This window comes from Hyposmocoma kahamanoa, unplaced genomic scaffold, assembly GCF_003589595.1.
Source record: "Hyposmocoma kahamanoa isolate Upper Pololo Valley unplaced genomic scaffold, ASM358959v1 114, whole genome shotgun sequence".
In the NCBI taxonomy this organism is placed as follows: domain Eukaryota; kingdom Metazoa; phylum Arthropoda; class Insecta; order Lepidoptera; family Cosmopterigidae; genus Hyposmocoma; species Hyposmocoma kahamanoa.
In genome coordinates this window covers 1,845,641-1,866,948 of record NW_020653383.1, presented here as the reverse complement: position 1 = coordinate 1,866,948, position 21,308 = coordinate 1,845,641, and the positions used below count along the sequence as shown (strand labels likewise).

The 21,308-nt window shown below is 35.2% G+C and overlaps 2 protein-coding genes across 3 annotated transcripts; both read left to right on the top strand.

Annotated features, from left to right (window-relative positions):
- The first annotated feature begins 539 nt into the window (after window positions 1-539).
- LOC113239648 (tethering factor for nuclear proteasome STS1) lies at window positions 540-7,217 on the top strand. 2 transcript variants are annotated; one of them, XM_026476710.1, is made up of 4 exons: window positions 550-642; window positions 900-947; window positions 2,002-2,210; window positions 5,389-7,217. In XM_026476710.1, the coding sequence occupies exons 3-4, from the start codon at window positions 2,018-2,020 to the stop codon at window positions 6,264-6,266; spliced, it is 1,071 nt and encodes a 356-aa protein (XP_026332495.1). In that variant the 5' UTR covers window positions 550-642; window positions 900-947; window positions 2,002-2,017; the 3' UTR covers window positions 6,267-7,217. The 2 variants fall into 2 exon arrangements, with proteins under 2 accessions (XP_026332496.1, XP_026332495.1); XM_026476711.1 differs by lacking the exon at window positions 900-947 and having other exon boundaries at window positions 540-642.
- Window positions 7,218-9,290: 2,073 nt separating this feature from the next.
- On the top strand, window positions 9,291-21,019 carry LOC113239707. The gene is made up of 6 exons (XM_026476794.1): window positions 9,291-9,336; window positions 9,978-10,029; window positions 16,422-16,577; window positions 18,990-19,122; window positions 20,132-20,366; window positions 20,648-21,019. The coding sequence occupies exons 1-6, from the start codon at window positions 9,302-9,304 to the stop codon at window positions 20,649-20,651; spliced, it is 615 nt and encodes a 204-aa protein (XP_026332579.1). The 5' UTR covers window positions 9,291-9,301; the 3' UTR covers window positions 20,652-21,019.
- The last annotated feature ends 289 nt before the right edge of the window (window positions 21,020-21,308 follow it).

Below are 21,308 nucleotides of genomic sequence, written 5' to 3'. Positions count from 1 at the left end.
AGGATCGTATTCCAGAACTCTACTCAATACTGAAAATCATACTCAAGTCCTTGCCATTAGGGTCATATTTCCAATGCTTGAAATCATACTCAAGTCTGCTCATTTCCTGACTTGAGCATTGAGTAGGGTTCTGGAATACGATCCTAGCACACTTGCATCAAAATACATTGATGCAAGGTTTCGATGTTTTACATCCAATGAAGACATCGATGTATATTTTAAGTGGACACTCCAATACGACCCTTATTAGAGTTGAATTTCAATAGTGATGTTAAAACATCGATTTGTTCAGAACATCGAATTGTAATAATGCCGATAGCTAACAAATTACAAAAAGTACATTCACATGAATGAAAATATTACTGAAGGGTGAACCGCAAGATAATATAATTATATTTGTTTGAATCTGTTCAGCTAATCAAATTTAAGTCAATTTTCTTTTATTCTTTTGTCGACTTAGATGATTTTTTTTACCCGAGTAGAACTCTAGTCCGCGTCACTAAAGTTTTTTGTCAGTTAATCAGTTAACTGTCAAGAATTGCGCCAATTTTGCGATTTGTTTCGTTTTGACGAAATTGTATTTTTTTACTCATTTTAGTGCGTTTTCAATGATATTTTTGCCTAAGGTGGAAAGGAAAAAAGGTAAATATTGTTATTTATACATTAATCTAAAAATATTACGTGTTAACTACGCAAAATTTTTACCAATCTAGAATAACAGTTTACCGTAACTTTTTCGAATATTAAGTTGCGATATTTAACAATTTTCTTGAATTTCTTAAGTATTGTTTTGTGGATTAGTAAGCTTTGTATCGTTTATGATCACAGTATTCGTTTGTAAATTATGCTATCTCTATTTTGACTAAAATTATCGCTAACACCTAAGTGTTATTTTTCAGAACCGCGTCTGTGTTTTCTCAAGTTAAATGCACACATAAGACCTTCTGGTACGTACAGTTATTGCCCGCGTAACATAAGTACAGAAAGAAAATAAAAATGTTTAATAAATTACCTATTTAAAAATGCTTTAAATATATTTAGTCTGATAATTAATCCACTGGCACAACTACCATTCATCCAATAAACTAGTATGTAGGGTAAAGTAGAAACATTTAAACATTTTTCTATGTTCTATTTACTAATAATTACCTAATTATTAAAGGAAATGCTTGCAATAGACGCTTGCTTTGAAATAGACGGCAACAGCATTTTTCCATTGCTCAAAGGGTGATATTCAAACAAAAATGTATAGCTTGAAGTGCTGTTTAGTGGATTTTGATATTTTAATCATCAGCTTTTGTTAATATCATCAATTTAAGATAAACATTAAGCATGTTACAGTTTATTTACTGGAAAAGTATTATCATGAGTATATTGTCTAATTACTCTTTGGTTTAACCTCAATTATTTGTTTATTTATTATTCATTAATGGAAAACCAATGGCAGGTTTGTAGAGGTTTCCACCTATAGTTTTCATCTACTCTTTTGTCTAGCTCATTTAAAGGTATTTCTAGTTAGAAGATGGCTATTTATGCTGGTTTATAATCACAGTCATAAATTTAAATCAAAAGACCTAAAATCTTCTGGATTTAAAAAATAATTTAAACATTACAGTGAAATTATGAAGAACAATTTTGATTTAATAAACAATGATAATTAACTTCCTTATTTAGAGTTCCATTATATTATCAACTGCTTATATTTAGATATAAACAATATCTTAAAAGAGACTCTTGCTCAACGTGCAAAATACATGGGTTGATATAGTATCTAACAGTGCAAAGAAATTTGAGTAGCTTCAATCAATTAATGAATTTACTTAATTATTATGAGTCTAATTGATGTTTAATTTCCTTTTTAGGCACAGTTGATTGTCCTAATGTATGGATGACTTTCAATCGTAAATATCTTACTGGGCATGTGTTTCCTCCAAGGGGAAGTTGTTGAGACAGATTTACATACATATTAGTAATAGTTATGCAGTATCTACAACTTTACAGAATAAACGCTGCCCTGATGGAGGGCGCGCAGACTCCAGAAGGCGGGCGCCGTACTCGCGCAGCGTTAGCCGAGATCCCCGTGCGATTAGACCGTCTGCGCGTGACACCGCTACAGCCGGTCACCAACATGCGCGAGCGCTCCCCTGCATTGCCTCCTGGTTATCTCAGCCCCGCGCCGTCGCCTGACGAAATGCTCATTCAGCAAAGAGGTCTTTGTATAAGATAATAACAACATGCAAAATAGGCGCCTAGATATCGAGTTGCGGACACCAGCCTGTCACACCATACAAAGATTATAACAAAAACGAAGTAAAAAAAGATACTTTATTGAATAATTAGTGCAAAATTAATTTAATTATTGTTTGTTATATATATGCCGTTGTCTTGGATAAACAGGGTATCAACTCAAACATTCGGACTTTTTACTTAAAAATGCAGTCCTACTAAAAGAAACGATATGTTTCTGATAAACAGGGTCTTATAACGATCAGACGTGAAATGGCGCGGGAGGCAGAGTAGTATTTTTGAACTTTTTCCGTGTTTTGGCCCCAAACATTGAGCAACACAGTCGTATTCAGTATTATACACGAAGCTGTAGTCATGAAGTCGTCGTCGTTCGTTGAACTGGGTATTAAAACTAAAACACAGTATGAGCTCATTATAAGGTAAGTTATTTTAAAAATTTTTATTTCTAAAACGAAGACGATTATTTCAAGGTAATACCTTCTTTTTTCGACTCTAAACCTGAACTTCGACACGCGCGACTACGACAACGTGTTACATCGACATGATTTTACTCAGACATTACGTTACTCCGACAACATGTTACATCGACATGATTTTACTTAGATACTACGCTACATCGACAATACAGACGGGGTGTTTATTTAAAAAAATCTTTGTACTCTGAGAAGAAAAATTATCATTACAAACCCATCTAGTAAATGGTTTCTTATTATATTACTTATATATATCGATCAATGTAACAAAAAAAAAATCACATAATCGAAAAATTATTTTATTAGTTTATATAAAAGTGTAACACTTTATATAAAAGTGTAACAAAAAACTATTAAGTTTTCGCGATTGTTACACATAGGAAATGAAACTATTTTTCCGTATTTAAATGAAAAACTATTAAATTAAAATATAAATTTTTACTACACTATTTCATGTATGTACAAAAACCTAATTACAGTAAACAGAAAAAACATAACTTATTATTTTCGGGACGGAAGAAAATTTGAAACTGCTTTTCGAAGCACACTTTTGGATAATGGATTGGATTTTTGAAATAGTATATTTTATTTTATTTTAATATTTTTTTGTTTCACTTTATACAGGTGGTCTTTTTTAATGGGACAATTGGGGAAATTCGAAACCATAAAAGATACAAGAAACTGTCTTAGGAACCATAAAGTTTTTTTTATGAAATCAATTTCGGCATATTTTTTTTTAGTCAAGCGTGGGTTGTCCATAATAATTAATTAAATTGATCAAAATTTTGTTTAGTGCTGATCGACTCAGAGTTATGAAGGGATCATTTCATTGTATGGGACGAAAAAATCGGGGCAGCAGAAGTTGATCAAATTCCATAAAATATTTTTCATAGAAAATAAATAAAATTGACAATTTTAGTTGAAGTGACAAAGTTTTTTTAATGCTAATAGACTCAGTTTCTTAAAAGAATGACTTCATTATACCCGAAGAAAAATATCGGAACAGCAGAGTTAGCCAAATTTAATAAAAAAAATTTTTGAATGAATGAATAACATTTTATGAAATTTGACGAACTTCTGCTCTCCCGATTTTCTTCGTCCCATACAATGAAATGATCTCTTCATACTTCTGAGTTGATCAGCACTAAAAAAGATTTTGATCAATTTTATTTGTTTCTATGGACAATTCACGCTTGACCAAAAAATTGACTATGCCAACATTGTTTTCCCAAAAAAAGACGAGTTTATGGTTCCTAAGATAGTTTCGTTGTATCTTCTATGGTTTCGGATTTCCTCATACTGTCCCGTTTTAAAAAAAACTCTTTATTTTAACAAAATAAATTTCCGATTACATAATGTTGTCCTTTTTTGTCATAGTAATCGATATAAGAAATCATTTCTTACGTGGATTTGTAATGATGATTTTTCTTATCAGAGTACAAAGATTTTGTTTAATAAACACCTCGTCTGTGTTGTCGATATAGCGTAGTGTCTGAGTAAAATCATGTCTATGTAACATGTTGTCGGAGAAGCGTAGTGTCTGAGTAAAATAATGTCGAAGTAACGTAATGTCTGAGTAAAATCATGTCAATGTAACATGTTGTCGAAGTCGCGTATGTCGAAGTTCAGTTTTAGAGTCATTTTTTTCATTGAATTGGCATGATAATCTATAGCATAGAATAATTTTTCGAGATACTACTACGTTCCTCAAAGTTATATCGAATTGAATATTATTCCTTCTTTCATTTAAAAGTCTTAAGCATGAATAGTTTAGTTAAAATTCTGAATCACAAATATTTTATGTTCAAAAGGGTATATATAGATGTCTCTGAACAATTTCAGGAATTTGTCACAATTTCAGGAATTTGTCAAAACTACGGAGCTGTATAAGGATAGGAAATATTCGAAAATACAGTAAAATGTGTAGGCTTTAAATACATATAGGCGAGGAGACCCAAATAACAATAGCGGCTGAAATAATCCTGGAAGAAACTTTAAAATTGCTCTCTTGAAAAATCTGTTTTTGAGATAATACCCTGTTCATTATTTCATTTTTAATTCGGGTCTTGATGTATAAAATATATTTTAATTACCTCGACATTTCGGACGTATTACATGTCGAAGGGACTGAAGTTGAGGGTGTCAGCATCTTCTAGCCGTGCGAGTTTTTCTAACTACCCGCACTTGTCTTCATTATTTATTTGTGTACCACGGTTGTCAATAGACAGACACACAACACTCACGACAACCAGTAACTTGTCAGGCGATACTTGATGTCGTTTACATTTGCTGATAACTGGATCCCATGACTATGAAAGACGGTTGACGAGAAGACGGTTTAAATGTCATCGTCATGGAATCCAGTTATCAGCAAATCTAAACGCCTTTTCAGTCCATTCGAGACCATGTACGTTGAAATACGTCCGAAACGTTGAAGTAATTAAAATATGATTTATACATGATTAAGTCCCGAATTAAAAATCCATAATGTGTGAAAATCGTGAAAGTTTAAATCAAAGTAATGCCCTGTTCATCTGGACCAACGATATGTGGGCTATGACTTCAATCAAGTTCTTTACTTTTTCTACTTTTTGTGGATGCAAATCGATTTTATTTTTACTTTTATATTTATACCTTAATAACTGGATATATTTGAAAATTGTTTCAGGTCGAAAACGCATTCCAGTAACGTGGTCTCCAGATATCGAACTCAAACGTAATTCCACGTTCCACTCGACCGTGCGCACGCCCCCCAAGGACACACCGAATAGAGTATCTCCTACAAAACTTGGAGTAACTTTACGGTCTACACCAAGAAAACGCCTCCTTTTAGGCGACGTCGAAAGAATCCCACTTACCCCTGAAAAGATCGATTTCTCTGACATCAGCACTCCACAAAAGTTTCAACTTATTAGCCCAGTAAAAGGAACACCACCTGCAAAGAAATCTCGACTGGATAAAACATTAGATTCTGAATTCAAAGGCCCTTTAGATGCAGGTCTGAAAGGTTTAAGTCCAACACAGCTTGTGAACATGATCAGACAAATTACTAATAAACATCCAGATATTGAACAGGAAATTAGGCGGGAGATGCCTAAACCGGATTTAGCGCCGCTTGAAGAAAAGTTGAGCTATTTAAAAGCCAACATCTTTAAAAGTTTACCAACATCACGACTGATTTCTAAGACAGATTCCCCTGCGTACTCTCGTGTGGCGATACATTTGTCAGCCTTTAAAAAATGCGTGGTTGAACAAGGGAAGATGTTAGTAGAATCGCAGCATTGGGAGTCTGTTCTTCAGTACGTATTTCTCGCGTGGAGTTACGTAAAAGCGACACCTGTTTGGGACAACCAGCCACATAACTCTCAAAGGAGACAATGCTTCAGAGCACTTACAAGTATCTGTATGACTGCTTTGAGAAAAGGTTCGCTTAGCAAGGAATTGCTTGTCGATGTTCAAGACAGACTGCAGAGCATGATGGCAGACAATGACGAAGTACAATCTTGCATCAAATTTGTCCAAGGACAAGTAAAGGATTTTTGGTGAAATCTGCCATAAAGTTACGACAACTTTAAATTTGATTTTTGTCAGCCATGAGTTTTAGGTCTTTGTAAGATTATGTTTACTTGTGCTTCATTGAATTTCTACTTTTTTGTATTATTTTCTTTTATATTTTCGTGAAGTATTTTAATGTTTCTATTGATTTAGTTATTTTTCGTAGATGAATTTTTTTGTGCATTTATATAAAATTCGGAATCGATTTTTTTTTACATAATGCATTTTTATTTTCAATGAAACATGCAAATTGTACAACTGAAAATTAGCATTTTCAGTGTGTATAGATCATAAGAGTAATTGTACCTACGATGGTAAACTTATCTTCTTGCATACATTAGACAAAGAGATATAGGTTATCAACACCTTATTTGCTTAAGTTCCCTTGATTACGAGATTTTCTTTTAGGATAGTGTAAGAAAAATAATCCACAAACGTAAATTACACGATTTGAGTCTATACAAGTCTTCCTGAATTGGCTACGAAATATGATGCTTTACTTATGCGAAATAAAGGCATTATGTCACATATTGATTGATTCTCATGCGAGATAAAGTAGAATACAACACATAACAATTCTTAAATTGCGTATTTGGAACTTAAGGGCATCTTTAACTTAGACGTTATAGAAGCTCTACACTGGCATCACAGTGGCGCTGCCGCCGCGTTACTACTGATTTTCATACAATATTTAGGAGCATTGTTGCAGAGCCACTGTCGTGACATGCGCGCTCCGCTTTTGCAGTCACAACTAAAAATTACTGAATGCTTCTAATGCGTCTAATTTGAAAGCGCTCTATGAACTCTGCCTTAAATTTGTCTACTTGTACTCGAAGACTTGAGTATCTGCCTTTTAGCGTGCCTTATTGTATTGTTTAGTGTAACTGTTATTGACTAGATATCAATTTGATATTGTAACAGCTTCTAGTTATAATGTGTACTACTTATTAGTATACGCGTAATAAATAATACATTTTTATTTCTTGTTTTAATTTATTGTAACATAAAATGGAATATAATTGTATGGGCCACCTTGCTCCATACAGGTGTTATAGCAGAGAAAGGCTTGCAAAGTGAGTGGTAAAAGTATAAGTATATTGGTAGAAAATACAGGTGTTATGGTGGCAAGTCTTTCCTTGATGTAGTGTATCAGTGGACAGTTGATAACGTACTACCTAAGATAAAGTGTGAATTTCGTTTTTAAAGTGCGGCACGCGGCTAATGTAGGTAGCTGTGTACGCAGAGTTATACCGAAGAATGTGTGAGCCCATACAATAATAGAATAAAAAACATTAAATGCTAGGCCACAACACAAAAAGAAAACCAAAAAAATAAACAAGCAAACATCGAGTTATATTATTTTATTTTTATGGTATGCAGTATGTCCGGGGATAAAACAAATTTGTATCAGATTCGTAATTGTTGTTTGATTTAATTTCTTCATTACTTATCTTTGAAATGAAAGTGTTTTGTCTCTTTCTTACTAACGACAAAATGATTACCGCTCGTAACTACCTGTTCAATGTGCTCTACCTGTTGAATGCGCTTGCGCAGAGGTCCTTTTTTATTCAACAATAACTTCTATTAGACTATGTATAGATTATTAGACTATATTCTATTAGACTGACAATTCTTGTATCGATTTGTAGAACAACTAAAAAGCTAACAATTAAATACAAAAAATAATGCCTATGCCTATGTCAAAAAGTATGTCAATGTCCTTGTTTTCGTAGTAACTTGAAAAATTATTGTTAGCACAAAATGTACTGCTGATGTTATTTTACGTAGTAAATGTTCTTAGCTTTCAAATGACACCAAAATGTAGTGTAATTGAATCTGTAAACCCATCTTGCAGGTGTATAAGTAGGCAAGGGTTTGGGGGTGGATTCGACCTTCACATGAGAGTGTTTTTGTCGATAAAATTCATTATAGTTATCGCCCTTAAAATGATTGCACCACATCCTCGGACAAATTGTATAATGATGTTTTTACTACCATAATATTCATCTATTTTCTTTACCTGCCTAGTGAAGAAACTTTCATAATTAAGTTCTCACAAAAGTCGTTTAAACCCAATACAAAGATCCGCAAAAAGCACAGAGAAATTCGTGAGATCTGCTGGTTCAATCCGTAGTTGTCGAGAGTTGTAGCCACGTTGAGGCAACAGACGCGATTTATTTTATTATTATATCAAGTGACAGGACGAACAAGTCGTGCACGTGGTGGTAAGCGACACGCCTGTCCATAACAGTTGCAGCGCTGCTCAGAACTTTAAATCTGAAAAGATCTGAGGGGCACTGCCACTGCGCCCGTCTGCTTGAGACATAAATTGAAAAGTCCCACGAGCATGTAATTTCACCATTACCCTTACCAATCAAAACTAAAACGCAATATATCTCGCATTGGTACTGTTTTGTGTGTTGAAATAGGTAAGGTTGCATGGTGGTGGTGTACTTTCCTGGACAAATTTCTAAACATCATTTATACAGAGTTATTTACAAATTAATCCTGCATAAATTTTAATGATGCTGGGAAACAGTAGCCCGATTACGTCTCTTGCGCCGTGAGAGACTCAGGCTCTTCGGAGGTATCTCAGCACCCTCAACAATGGTAAAGTCGGCACTGAATATCTATTTGCTACGATCCGGTTATCTTTGCTTATCATTGAATTTAAACATTTGATTTCAATTGGGATTTAAGTTACTCTTTCAAGTTATAAAAACTTACCAGCTAGCCTGGTTTTTCTAAGTTAAAATACAATTTTAAGATGCAAAATACGGAAAATGTAGCATGTCCTACATTAAAATAATGATGTAAGGAAACAGGAAAAAGTGATTCATTACTGATGATTACTCACAAGAAACATTTGTACAGTGCATTTAATTCATATATCAATAGCAAATAACTCTTTTGACATTTACACGATTTAAGTTCTATTATTCCTAAATCGTTTATCATTCAAAAAGGAAATGAATTCAATCACGTTTTTTGCGATAAAATCTCATGAATAGTGTCGCTTTAATAAAATGGCCCTACAATTTGGTTCGTTCAAGTGTACAAGGTATGTGCATGTATATTTTGCGTAAAGTAAACTGTAACTGTATAAACTCATGTAGGTAGGGACATCCTATTTTTGTATACAGATTTTCACTAAAACGTTTTAATTTAGATGATAATTTCCCACTACTTGCAGGTTGGTCACTTTACATACATCTTTCAAGAGTTATGTGACCTTCAGCATTGACTTCCATGTTTCATCACCGATATTTTTCTTTTCAAGAATAAATGATACATTAAATTATAAGTACACGAAAAGAAAAAAAATAATATTGCATGCCTCTTTTTCCACCTCCTCCGACATGCAGGTTTCATTAGTGTTCCTTTGTCCACTGTTGAATTAAACAAGCGCACAATATTGGATAAGGCTTAGTGTTAAATAACATTGTTATAGTTACTTCTCATGTGACAGTGTTGTAGAAACGCACCAGTGTGTCTCTATATATAGTTTGCTTTCCTCGACTTTCATGCGCCTGCATAAGTATGGCCTATCTATGTGCAAATAAACGTTGAGTAAGCCCGTTCTTTCATACATACAAAAAGTATGGGAAACTTGTACCCAACACACAATACCTACCTTATTATTCGTATTTACGGCGATATTTCTATTTTTTGTAAGCTTTATTAAAATATTATTATTTACAGAGATTCGAAGATTTGGGACTTCGTTTCTACAATATTTGGGATTTTTCATATCGTAAGTACTTACTTATTTCATTTTCCAACCCTCCATCAACACAGAATTAATAAAATTGCGCGAGCGCAGCTACAGTCGCAGATTGGTTTTACCACGAACAATATACCCGATTCGGGTTTCGCCTCTATGAGGCATCGTCATGAATTGTTGATTGTTCAACGCTCGGCCGAAGAATGAGCTCGCTCTTTTTTCTCAGAACGGTTAGTCATATGTATACCCCGTCACCCCTATTATTACCATCGTTCTTCTTATCTACTACTAAGAGAAGATTACCATCCTTAAAATTTGAAAGTACCCGCAATAGCGATAATGATGCAACATTCAATTGTTTATTAATTACAATTATGTATTTTTATTAGAGGTATTTTTATACCCAATTAGTTCCATCTCTTCTAAAACAGCCAGACGTGCCCTTTTTCTTAAAAATGTAAGATTTCATAACACTGGGAAATTGGTAAAATGTGACTTGTTTCTAAGAAATATTTAACAAAATTGATACTTTCTGGATGCTTATGCCTAAACAAAGAAACATGCTCTTTATAGTTAAAAAAAAAAGAATAAAGTTACTTATTGGTAAGCACTACTAAGGGCGCGTTCCCACTATGTCGTGACGACAGATCGTCGTGCAGTTTACAGTGTCGTGGCTTGTATATTTAAATGAAGTTGTTCACATATAGAACGACACGATTAACTGCAGTTCCCGATTTTTTTTCTCGTTACGACGACATACTGTCGTGATAATGGGGAGAGTTAGAACGAGAGTCGTCCAACGACAAATAAAACGTGACGACAGATAGACGCAGCTACTAGTCGTCATGATTTATTTGTCATTGTATGCACGTGTTCTGCTCCCCACTTCCCCTCTCATACCCCGCTCCCTCGGTTCGCTTTGCACTAGCGTCATGTTGTGGCCAGAGATGGGCCCGGGTTTTAACCCGGCTTTTTGTTAGCGCCGGGTTTAAATCGGGATAAAACCCATAAAGCTCGAAATCGAGGGCAAAAACTACTTACGACTAAATTTTTGTTGTGAATAGAGTTTTGTTCAAATTTAATTATACATATTATTACAAAATATTAAATAGTCCAAAAATTTTCTCTCATCACATTTCAGCTCATCTATAAACGTTTGACATAATCCTAATGGAATTCTTTTTAATAACATTGGATGTACCCAATACTTTTTTTTCTTGGTTTGCCTCCTCTTTCGCCTTTTTAAAAAGTAATACATTATTATATTTTCATCTTCATCCATTTCACACGGGCGCGAAAACACACCACTGGCTTCCAAAAGAACATAGAAGCAATTGTAGTGCTTCAAACGACTCTGTCGTTTAACAAGGCGTCTGCCGTGAAACGATAAATTGTCGTCACGATCTAGTGGGAACAGTTATACACGACAGTCGTTCAACGATAAAATAATCGTCCACGACACAGTCACGAGAGATAGTCGTGATACGGGAATAGGCTAGCGCGACAGTCGTCCAACGATAAATAAAACGTCACGACCTAGTGTGAACGCGTCCTAACACAAATAATGGTGTTTTCCTTGTTACCGCTTTAATAATCATTGGAAGGAAGAGTATCTACCTGTATATGTACCTTATATGTGTATAGAAAAATAGTTCATTTTTTTAATTCTTCAGTCCAAATTTAAAACATGTTACTTTTTCAATCTCCGTGCAATTTTGTGTAGACATCTATATAGCAGTTATTGTGACTTCATTATTGGTATTCCTATTCTAATGTAGACGGGTCTCTGGAGATGGCACCAAAATAAACGGGTTTATTATATTGGATACGAAATCTAACAACTTTTGTTCCACGACTTTTGCAAATACCAGCGCCGTATTAAGCTAAAAGCAACATAAACTGTTATTAAAGGCATCAAGTCTCGAGGACACCAAGTTCATCGTCCTGGCGTGTGTGTGTTTTTTCTTCTTTTTCTTTCGGTCTTGGGAAGGGCCAAGTTAGTACTTAAACTAAACAATCAACTAAATCCGAGGAATTTTTATTACTGTTTAAATAAAATTTCGTAAAGTGCAAGCGAAATTGAATCTTATCACTATTGAGAAAGTGTATGGTGTTAAATGTCACCACACAAGGTCACAACGATGCTTCATGTGTGAATTAATTTTGTTCAATAAATATTTATTAATATTAATGTATTTCTACGTACGCGAAGAATTGACGGTTTTTAATCTTCTGTTGACCCAGAACATTGTATCATCATATGTTAAAAGTATTCGTAGATTTTGATAGCGATATTCAGCGGTATAATAAGAAAGGTCTTTACGCTCAGGCCGGTCTGAAGATAATATTTTAATTGCGCTTACTAAATCAGGCCCGCTCTGTCTAATTTCCGTGGCAATTTTTATTACCTTGTAATAATAGAGTCGCCACATAGGTAATTTATCGACAAGGTAGATATTGCATTAAACCAGCCAGAAAAAGTTTTATGTCCATGTAATGTAAATAGTGAAAAAAACTGATGCGAAAGTCCGAGCTGAAGCGAAACGCGCAACGTCTTTTTCGTTCTTATTGCATATAAGCATTTTATAATCTCTCCCCGTGATTCTCTTAAATTTCACGATACTATACTCGATTATTAAATAATATTGCACAAGAAAACTTACATATAAGGCAACTGAGTCTCTTGGATTCATAATGTACTCTACGAATATTATATTGTGCATATGTTCGTAGTAAGTTAGAAATGCTTCTCAAAATCTGAAATCGGATATACCAAGTCTATATCGGCAGAATTGAACGAGTCCAAAAAAAATTATTTTTATTGTTAGGCTATAAAATGAGTAAATCTTATTATTTATTCGACCTACGTCTCCATAAGGATCTGAATCTATTACCTCTAAATATTTGCCGAAAAATCTTTGTTATAACGTGTTTTATTAACATCATAAACGGTAATGATGACCGCCTTGAACTATTATTTAATGTACCTAAGCGTTCTATGAGACACTACCACCTTGTTTCAGTTTCCTTAGCGAGGACAAATTGTTACAGACAAACAGTTTTTAAATGTAGAGCTAGCAAGAGCTTGGATAATGTGCTGAGCAATCATGACCTGGATGTTGATATATTGTATTGATGCGTTAAAGAGCATGGACATTCTATTTCATTTTATTGAATAATTTGTGACTGTTGGCGCAGGCATTGGGTTGTTATATTTATGTAAGAGTATGTTGATGACAAATATACTATTTATTGTTCGTCTTTTATTTGCCTGGCATTTACTAGGGAAGTTAGGCAGTGTACACTAACTTGACAATTATTGGTGTGTAAGTAATGCGAATAATATTACATTGTGATATCACGCGATAGTGAAATGTGACATTACACATCATTAACATCATCAATAACACCGACAGAATACCGGTTTTTATTAATGCACGGTATTATTTATTTCAGTTACAATATACATAAAGGTTACGTATATGTTTTAATACTGGATACCCTATATTGCTGTGTTTGCGTTATTAAAAAATGTAATAGTTTCTTCACACCAAGTAATTAATATCTATCTACTATAGTTGACGCGTATCGGCCGCAGCAATGCTAGGAACAGGTGAAGTGTGATTGATGGTAATATTACTAATATTACTAAGTAGTAAGTAGTAGTTGTACCAGCACGGAGTGATGTTTATAACACATCTCATTTTTAGTCTGTGTGATGCGAGTGACTGTAATGCTATGTGATGATAGTAGCACGGAGTGATGCTTATAACGCATCTGATTTTTAGTCTGTGTGATACGAGTGATGGTGATATCGTCGGAGATAGTGCAAATCCGCATATGTTGTAATGGTGAAATGCGCATATCTGCACCAAACTAAATTTTACAGGAGAAGGATTTAACGTTATTACACTGTTATGTCAATGGCTGCGACTTTCATTTTTGCACAGTAAGCATTAATTTATGTTGTCTACGGATTGGTAACAATAGATTTCCGTAAATCACGCTAATTTAGTTGCCAAGATATTTACGCGGATTTGATTTGGTCACTAAATTACCGAAATGGAGACTCATTTGCACTCTCCCCGACGATATCACACTAATGCAACGCACACTGTGCGATTTGGGTGATGGCGATATCACGCCGTAATGTAATGTAACATTACTTTTCAGGAAACAGTTTTGTGTAAGTAGGTATTACTGAGAATGATCGAGCCTTCCCTAGATATCCGACTAATTTTGTATTTTCCGAAATTTTCTTATTCACGCTTAGGGCCGCTAAGGCGTTTAATCCAGCAAGAGCGAGTACGTAATTTAATGGTATTTTTATCTTTATAAAAAATTATCTTATTCACGCTTGGGTGTCTTAAGCGCACTTGATGCACTTAATCCAGGGAGGGAGTGTACAAAAATAAGCATTTTTGTCGTTCAATACACCTAAATTACTTTTGAGGGTTTTAGTATATGGCCAAGAAAAAGAGAAAGCTTTCTTGCAAATATTCATAAAACAAAAGAAGGTAGAAAATTCTACCTCCTTTTATTCTTGGGTTTTGGCGTCAACTTCATCAATTTCCACACACGTTGTTATTAGACCACACCAGCAAATGACATCTTTTCAGGAGAGATAATTAAAGATTCTATAGTTATGTGTCATCATAATTTTCGGAAAGTCGGGGGTCTTTTTTATTTCAATAACGTAGAACGTCGAATGAGGAAGTAGGTATGCTGATTTATTGAGTATATAATTTAGAAAATACTACAAATTAAACCGTAACTCGAGCGATTCGGAGCTTGGGTATTGAATGCGAATTGCCACGTTGCCGCTGGTGTGTGATTCTTTATACCAGACGGTAAGGGCGGGGTCGCGTCGTTACGTAGATCCTCGAGAATGTTCTGGAATCTCGTCTGTCGCCAGGATGCCATAAAGATAAAGATGCAGTCCCGGAATGTGCTCTGTTTTGACACAAAAACAATTCTCTTGTGGTTATTTATTGCGTCCCAAGATAACGTTGCCATTATCGAGTTCTGGTTAGCATCAGATGTTATCTTCGTATGGTGTTAGGGTGCATCTAGTTTTTCTTATTGTCTATGGGTCTTGGCGCTGTTGGTGGTCATTCCTTAACTCTATAAATGAAATCAATCCATACCTTTTTATGCTTAAACAAAGAGTTTAATTAATTAAAACTTCACATACATTTGTTTTTTTTCTTGTAATTCATATTATTTTTAAGGCTTTCACATGTTGAAAGCACTTGGCTTATCACCACATGTAGCTTTAGTAAACTAATAAGAGTAGGAATTCTACCAATTCTCATAATTAAGAATACGCCCTAATTTTGTTATTTACACGACGAAAATAGAATATTATAACTGATCAGACGATGTAGTTAGGGGAGACTAAGCACAGCAATAACTTTGCAAGAAAAATATATATATAGTAGTACATGTGAAGCACGTTGTTGAAGCGTCAGGTGATGCGCATTGCCGGCAGCCATTTCAGTTACTCCGGCGACGACGGAAATGTGGCTATGTGCGTTGAGCTGTCAAAACATCTAGGAATCTTATTGTTTGAGTATTTTTTTCATTGATTCTATTACTTTGCCGGTATGTCAGTCTTCGTATAAAAACTTATTATATATATAAAAAATAATTTGGGGCCATAAGTTCCTCTCTCTAGGGGCTGGTTGTTCCTAGGAACAACTTCCCCAATTGACCTGCAATCATACTTAAAATTCTCATGACCATTTTTCTTTGTTTTAAGGATGCGAAACTACAAACGGGCTCGTGTCAAATATTTAGACAAGATGATAGAGTCACTTATGTGTGTTTCAACTGTGATTGAGATGAACAAATGACCTTTGAATAATATTACTGATGAATAAGAATATAGTGTTTTTTTTTAATTAGTTATGCATAATATAAACATTACATACATATAATTATAAAAAAGGTGATTTTATTTAAGAAAATCCTTTTTATCCTGCCATAATTTAGGCGGAACAATTTGCCTCAAAGGCGGAACAACGCGCCCCAAAGCGGGGCTGAATATTGCGCTGTGAAATTTGTCAAAAATTTGCCTCTATGAAAAAGACTATTGAGATATTAGTAGAAGTGACTATACTATTACAAAAAGCGATAAACATTTGTTCAATATTTACAATCAAATCCTTCATTTTCAATATAAAATTTCAACTTATTTGAAAATCGGAACGTTTAGCCCCGCTCTCCCCTACTTATATATATTATACGCATTGTTTTTAAGGGAAGGAGTAGGTCATATTTGCCCAACACCAGGATGCTATTGAGTAATTAAAGATATATATTAGCGTAAATATATTTATATGTATTATATATATATTAATATCTTAACATAAATATATGTATACTTGTGAAAATAGTAAATACATGTTTTCATATTTCAGATTGACGCCTGTATTTCACAGGTTACTTGTATGCAGGGTCCCTTAAAAGGTTTCGTTGTAAAAGGGACGCTATGGAGCAACGTTTACGGTCTGTCCTTGTTGCTTCTAATCGTCACTGTCACTGCTGGTGTCATACTTATTTACGGAATTTTCACGGTATGGTTTCATTTCTTGACCTATAATATATTTTACGCATAATGATACACCTAAATACATCATCAAGAAAATGCTTAACCCCCTATAAAGCAGCAGAACTCCTTCTGAAAGAGGTTGTCCAGTAATGCTCCAAATGCTCCAAAATGCTAAAGTACCTACACTTGCCACCTTATCTATTTCTGCCGCCAAGCAGTAGTGTGAAGCAGATATGTCTACCAGTAGGTACATAGGGCGCACTGCAAGTTTCCGGAACTGGCCACTTACATAAATAATATTTAAAAAGTAATTACAAGCTGCCTTATTTCTAGGCATCACTCTTTGCTACGCAAGCTTTAGGCGATAGAATAACATTAACATTAACAGGGAATGCAATAAATACAAAAATGTAAGAATCAAATAGTACCGGAGTTCCTTGCGAACAGCCTTAGGGATCAGACATGTGTTCAATCAATCACCCGTAATGTTTGCAACCACACTTATCTGCACTTACCTGACTTGACCTTTAGTCATAGAACAAGACACTCTCCGCCCCTCCCTAGCTTTAGATATCGCACCACGCCCCGCACTTCGACGGTCACATTGACTGAACGACAACAAGGCTGTCGGCGAGCCGTGATATGTGAATATAGTTTTCATTTATTCGTTACGAAACTTGTACGTTAGCATATAACATCATTTTAAACGTAAACACAGCACAAATCACGAACATTATAAATAGTCGTTATTATTATATTATTATAGTTATTATTTATAATCATTTAAAGGGATAAAGAGAGGAGTGTCTTTAGTTTTCTGAAAGACGAAACGAAGTAAGTAAAAAAAACTTACGTCTGAGACTCATTCAGTTATTGTTTTCTTTAGTGCAGAGTAATATATATCACAGATTTATTAAATCAATATAATAAGACGCCATAACTTCGTGAGCTAGTACGAGTAGACAAGGGATCTCGAATTCTCAATTTGTATTGGGATAAATATTATGTAGTGATATTTACTATCTAATTATTAATTAATTATGAAGCAATGGTAAACTTGGACACGCAATTTCAAATAGGTACTTTGGTTACCTCATTTAAAGGTACCTATCCAAATAACGTTTTAAGTGCTTTTAATATATTTTTTAAATAACTCTTCAATATTATTCAAGTAGGTGAATTAATGAAAAATATAATATCGATATAAATAGGTAATGAACATGTGTAATTATTAGGATTCTATTAACAGAATTATAGAATAGCGTTAGAATTTTCGCTATGTTGTCGCTCTGATCAGTAACGTAATAGTACGAGAAAGTGATGAGTAACCTGCCACTTCGCGCACACATTTGCGTGTGCAGATAGCGCCTTGATGTATGTAGTATTAGTAGGTAAATAACTTTCGACTGTGGTATGGAGTGTCCGGGGGGTGTTCTTTTGTTTAGATATCGCCCGAGTGATTCAATACCTAGCAGATAGAACTTCTTTAAGAAGCAAGTAATGGAAGAATATTTCTACAGTAGTTTATGTTACATACATATATCTCATTGCATCCCATTACATAAAATACACCTTACACATACACACCCCACACAAATACATCCCAACAAGCACACCCTCCACCAAATTAAGTAATAATACATACTAGCCTAGAAATATGTAATATTTCTATGACAGTAGGTATATAATTAACAAATTAGATTACTAGCATAATATTTTAACAAATTAGAAACTACAACAAATCATTTTATCAATCAACCAATTCATTATCAATTATTAAAAAATAAATTGAGCCTAATGGCTGCTTTCCACTACCCGTTTTCACCGCGCTACTACGCCCCAAAACGCGCCACCCCGCGCCACCACGCGCCAACGCGCCGTGTGAAGTGGGCCGTCCGAGCGTGCCGGTGGTCGCCCGTGTCAGCGTGCCAGTGCCTGCCTGTTGGGATCAGCCGAGTGTGGGTAACTTTAAAGGCGCGACGCGAGAACCTATAGTATGAATATGTAAAACAAACTACGTATGTTTAATTCAATAAAATCTTAACAATTTACCTCGACCTGCTCTTGTTGAATAATGACATCCACCAACCACGGGCTATCACGAACGCGTTCGGGTGGCCTTCTTCCAAAGGCGCGTTGGCGCGTGGTGGCGCGTAGTGGCGCATAGTGGCGCGTGGAGGCGCGTTGAAATACGGGCGGTGGGATCCGCTAAAACATATGTCAGACAAAAATTAACAAGCTGGAATAAAAAATCTAGTATGACCACAGAAATCTAAATAAATTTAGGTATATAAGTTGGATTCTGACCTCCATTTAATGATCGAAGTTACGGGCGAGGCGTGTAAAGCCGTCTCAGGTGCGTACGTCGGTCTGGTGAATACAAATGCTTAAAAAAACTAAAGATAGGTACTTTTTTCAATACTTTATCCTTTTTCAGGTTAAAACATGCCTCGTGACCACCTACATGATTCTACTCGGCACAACAGGAATTGTCACAGCGTCTCTAATAGCAGCGCTCATTGCCATCATTGGTTATAATGCATTTTTTATGGCGCTGCTCATACGAATACGTAAGTTTATTGGCCACTAATGATCTTTGATATTTTGCCTTTATATTGCTTTGATTTGACAAATTCCCGCTACGGCCAATGCATATGTACGTACAGGCCGGGCTAAAACTTAGAGTTCAAATTAAGTAAGAACAAGTAGAAGATACTAATTATACGTATTTGGTATTGTTCTAATTATGGTAAGTATAATCAACAATACACTTAGTTTGTACTTACGATTTAAAGTTTTGACGACCTACGTACATGGTCGAGTGGCTTGCTCACCGGTTTTCATGGTATCGTCATCTCTTGAGGTCCGGGATGCGATCCCCGGCCGGGTCAATGTAGAAAAACTTTTCTGTATTGTCTCGGGTCTAGGTGTTTGTGGTACCGTCGTTGTTTCCGATTTCCATAACACAAGTGCTTTAGTTACTTACTTTGGGATCGGAGCAACGTATGTGATGTCTAATATTTTTTATTTAAAAAGTCACTTCCGTAGAATACAGTCCAAAGTCCATTGTGTAAAGCCCAGCGTGATCTTGACTGTACATTATTAAACAAATCCGTACAGTTTACTACTTTACTGGGCACGAATCTTCTGTATAGAGAAAATATGCGGATTTGTCCAAAATTAAATGCAGTTCAGGGACATGTTATGTGATGTGTTGCCAGGTCTCAAACTAGGGAATATCCTGTACTATGAGTACCAGAGCAACGGAATTTACTCTGGGGCATTTCCCAGAACACCCAGTACATAACTAATTTAGAAATTTATTTTACAAATCATCATAATGGGAATCGAACCCAGGACCTCCTCGTCTAGAGCCCACAGCATGAACATCCGAGGTCGTCGTTGTTTTTCTACACTTTTGTGTACATACTCCACATTGAAGCTTACATACAGTGATTAATTATCTACCTTTACACACGCGCGCGATTTTAAGCAGCGACGCAAGCGCGTGTTGGCATCGCTGCTAAAAGTCGCCATGTGTAACCACTCTTAAAGCACAGATTTTTATTTTATTTTCAGCATTTCACATGATTGGTTTGATATCGGCTTATTACACACGTAAGCGGTTGAAAAAAATTGTAAACAACAACAGGATATTGCGCCGTTTGAACTATACAACTCAAAACAACCACAACCTTGAGACTATCCATGAAAACTTACCTCCTTTGCCAAGACCTCTGTACAGAAGATTCTACAGTGAAGTCAAACCCGATATATATTCGTCGCCTCGTGAAGAGAGAAGTAACTCAATAGTTTAGCAAATGCAAGGCGAAATGGTTTCGTGGTTAAGCTTTGAATCGTGTGAGGTAGACGCGGAGGAATTCATTGCAGCATATTTAATCATCTGCCTTTTAGAAATAAAATGTACTCTCTTACTATAAAATTACTTAATAGTCCCTGACATATTTATTACCGAACACGGGAGAGAAAATTTCATTGAAATATATGTAATAACAATCGAATGTAACAGATTTTTCCGTAGGTGAACGTAGTGAAAACAGAAAAAGTAGCAATAATATACTTTTAAACTTTCGCTTAGCATTGCACTAACATTTCTAAAAGGGAATACACGCGGTACCTAGTTTCCCGACGTTTCGGCCAGGTTGCACTGGCCGTAGTCGCGGTCTGACTGGTGATGCGGTGTTTAAGTCTCCATCTCGGCGGTTTACGAAAATTTTGCAGATTTTCGTGATTTTTTACCGAACGAAGTTTAGTTAATCGTGTTTTTCTGGTTCCTCATAGTTCACTACCGGTATCTTCTATTTTTGTTATCAATTAAAAAAATAAGTTGAATTCGTATTATTTAATATCGAAAAACCAATTTTTCGTGTGGTCAAAATACGTCAAAATGTAGAATGATGTATTTTTTCGGATCTACCTAAATCTGAAATAGTACAGCGCCAACAACTGACCTGCGTGTACGCCTCCGTATATTCCAAAAATATTCTGTACCAATTTATTGTAATAAAGATAATAATCTCTAACTGTGGAGGACTATTCCATTCGGTGATGTGGGTAAAACGGGATCGTATCGTTTGAAGGTTTGTAGCTTGATGTGGTTGCATTAGTATGTAACTCATATATTCAAATCATCTTTATTTCATAGGTAAGTAAATTTAAAAAAGAAAAGTAGACTGCATATCAAAGTGTGGTGGCGAAAAATAAATAGACAACGATGCCGAAGTTAATGGCAAAG

What these genes read in the sequence shown, in the direction of transcription:
- LOC113239648 (XM_026476711.1), top strand. Translation starts at nt 2,018, where the DNA reads ATGGAGGGCGCGCAGACTCCAGAAGGCGGGCGCCGTACTCGCGCAGCG. An exon ending in AATGCTCATTCAGCAAAGAG is followed by an intron (nt 2,211 to 5,388) that starts GTCTTTGTATAA and finishes AAATTGTTTCAG; the next exon opens with GTCGAAAACGCATTCCAGTA.
- LOC113239707 (XM_026476794.1), top strand. Translation starts at nt 9,302, where the DNA reads ATGGCCCTACAATTTGGTTCGTTCAAGTGTACAAG. An exon ending in GGTTCGTTCAAGTGTACAAG is followed by an intron (nt 9,337 to 9,977) that starts GTATGTGCATGT and finishes TATTATTTACAG; the next exon opens with AGATTCGAAGATTTGGGACT. An exon ending in GGCGCTGCTCATACGAATAC is followed by an intron (nt 19,123 to 20,131) that starts GTAAGTTTATTG and finishes TTTTATTTTCAG; the next exon opens with CATTTCACATGATTGGTTTG.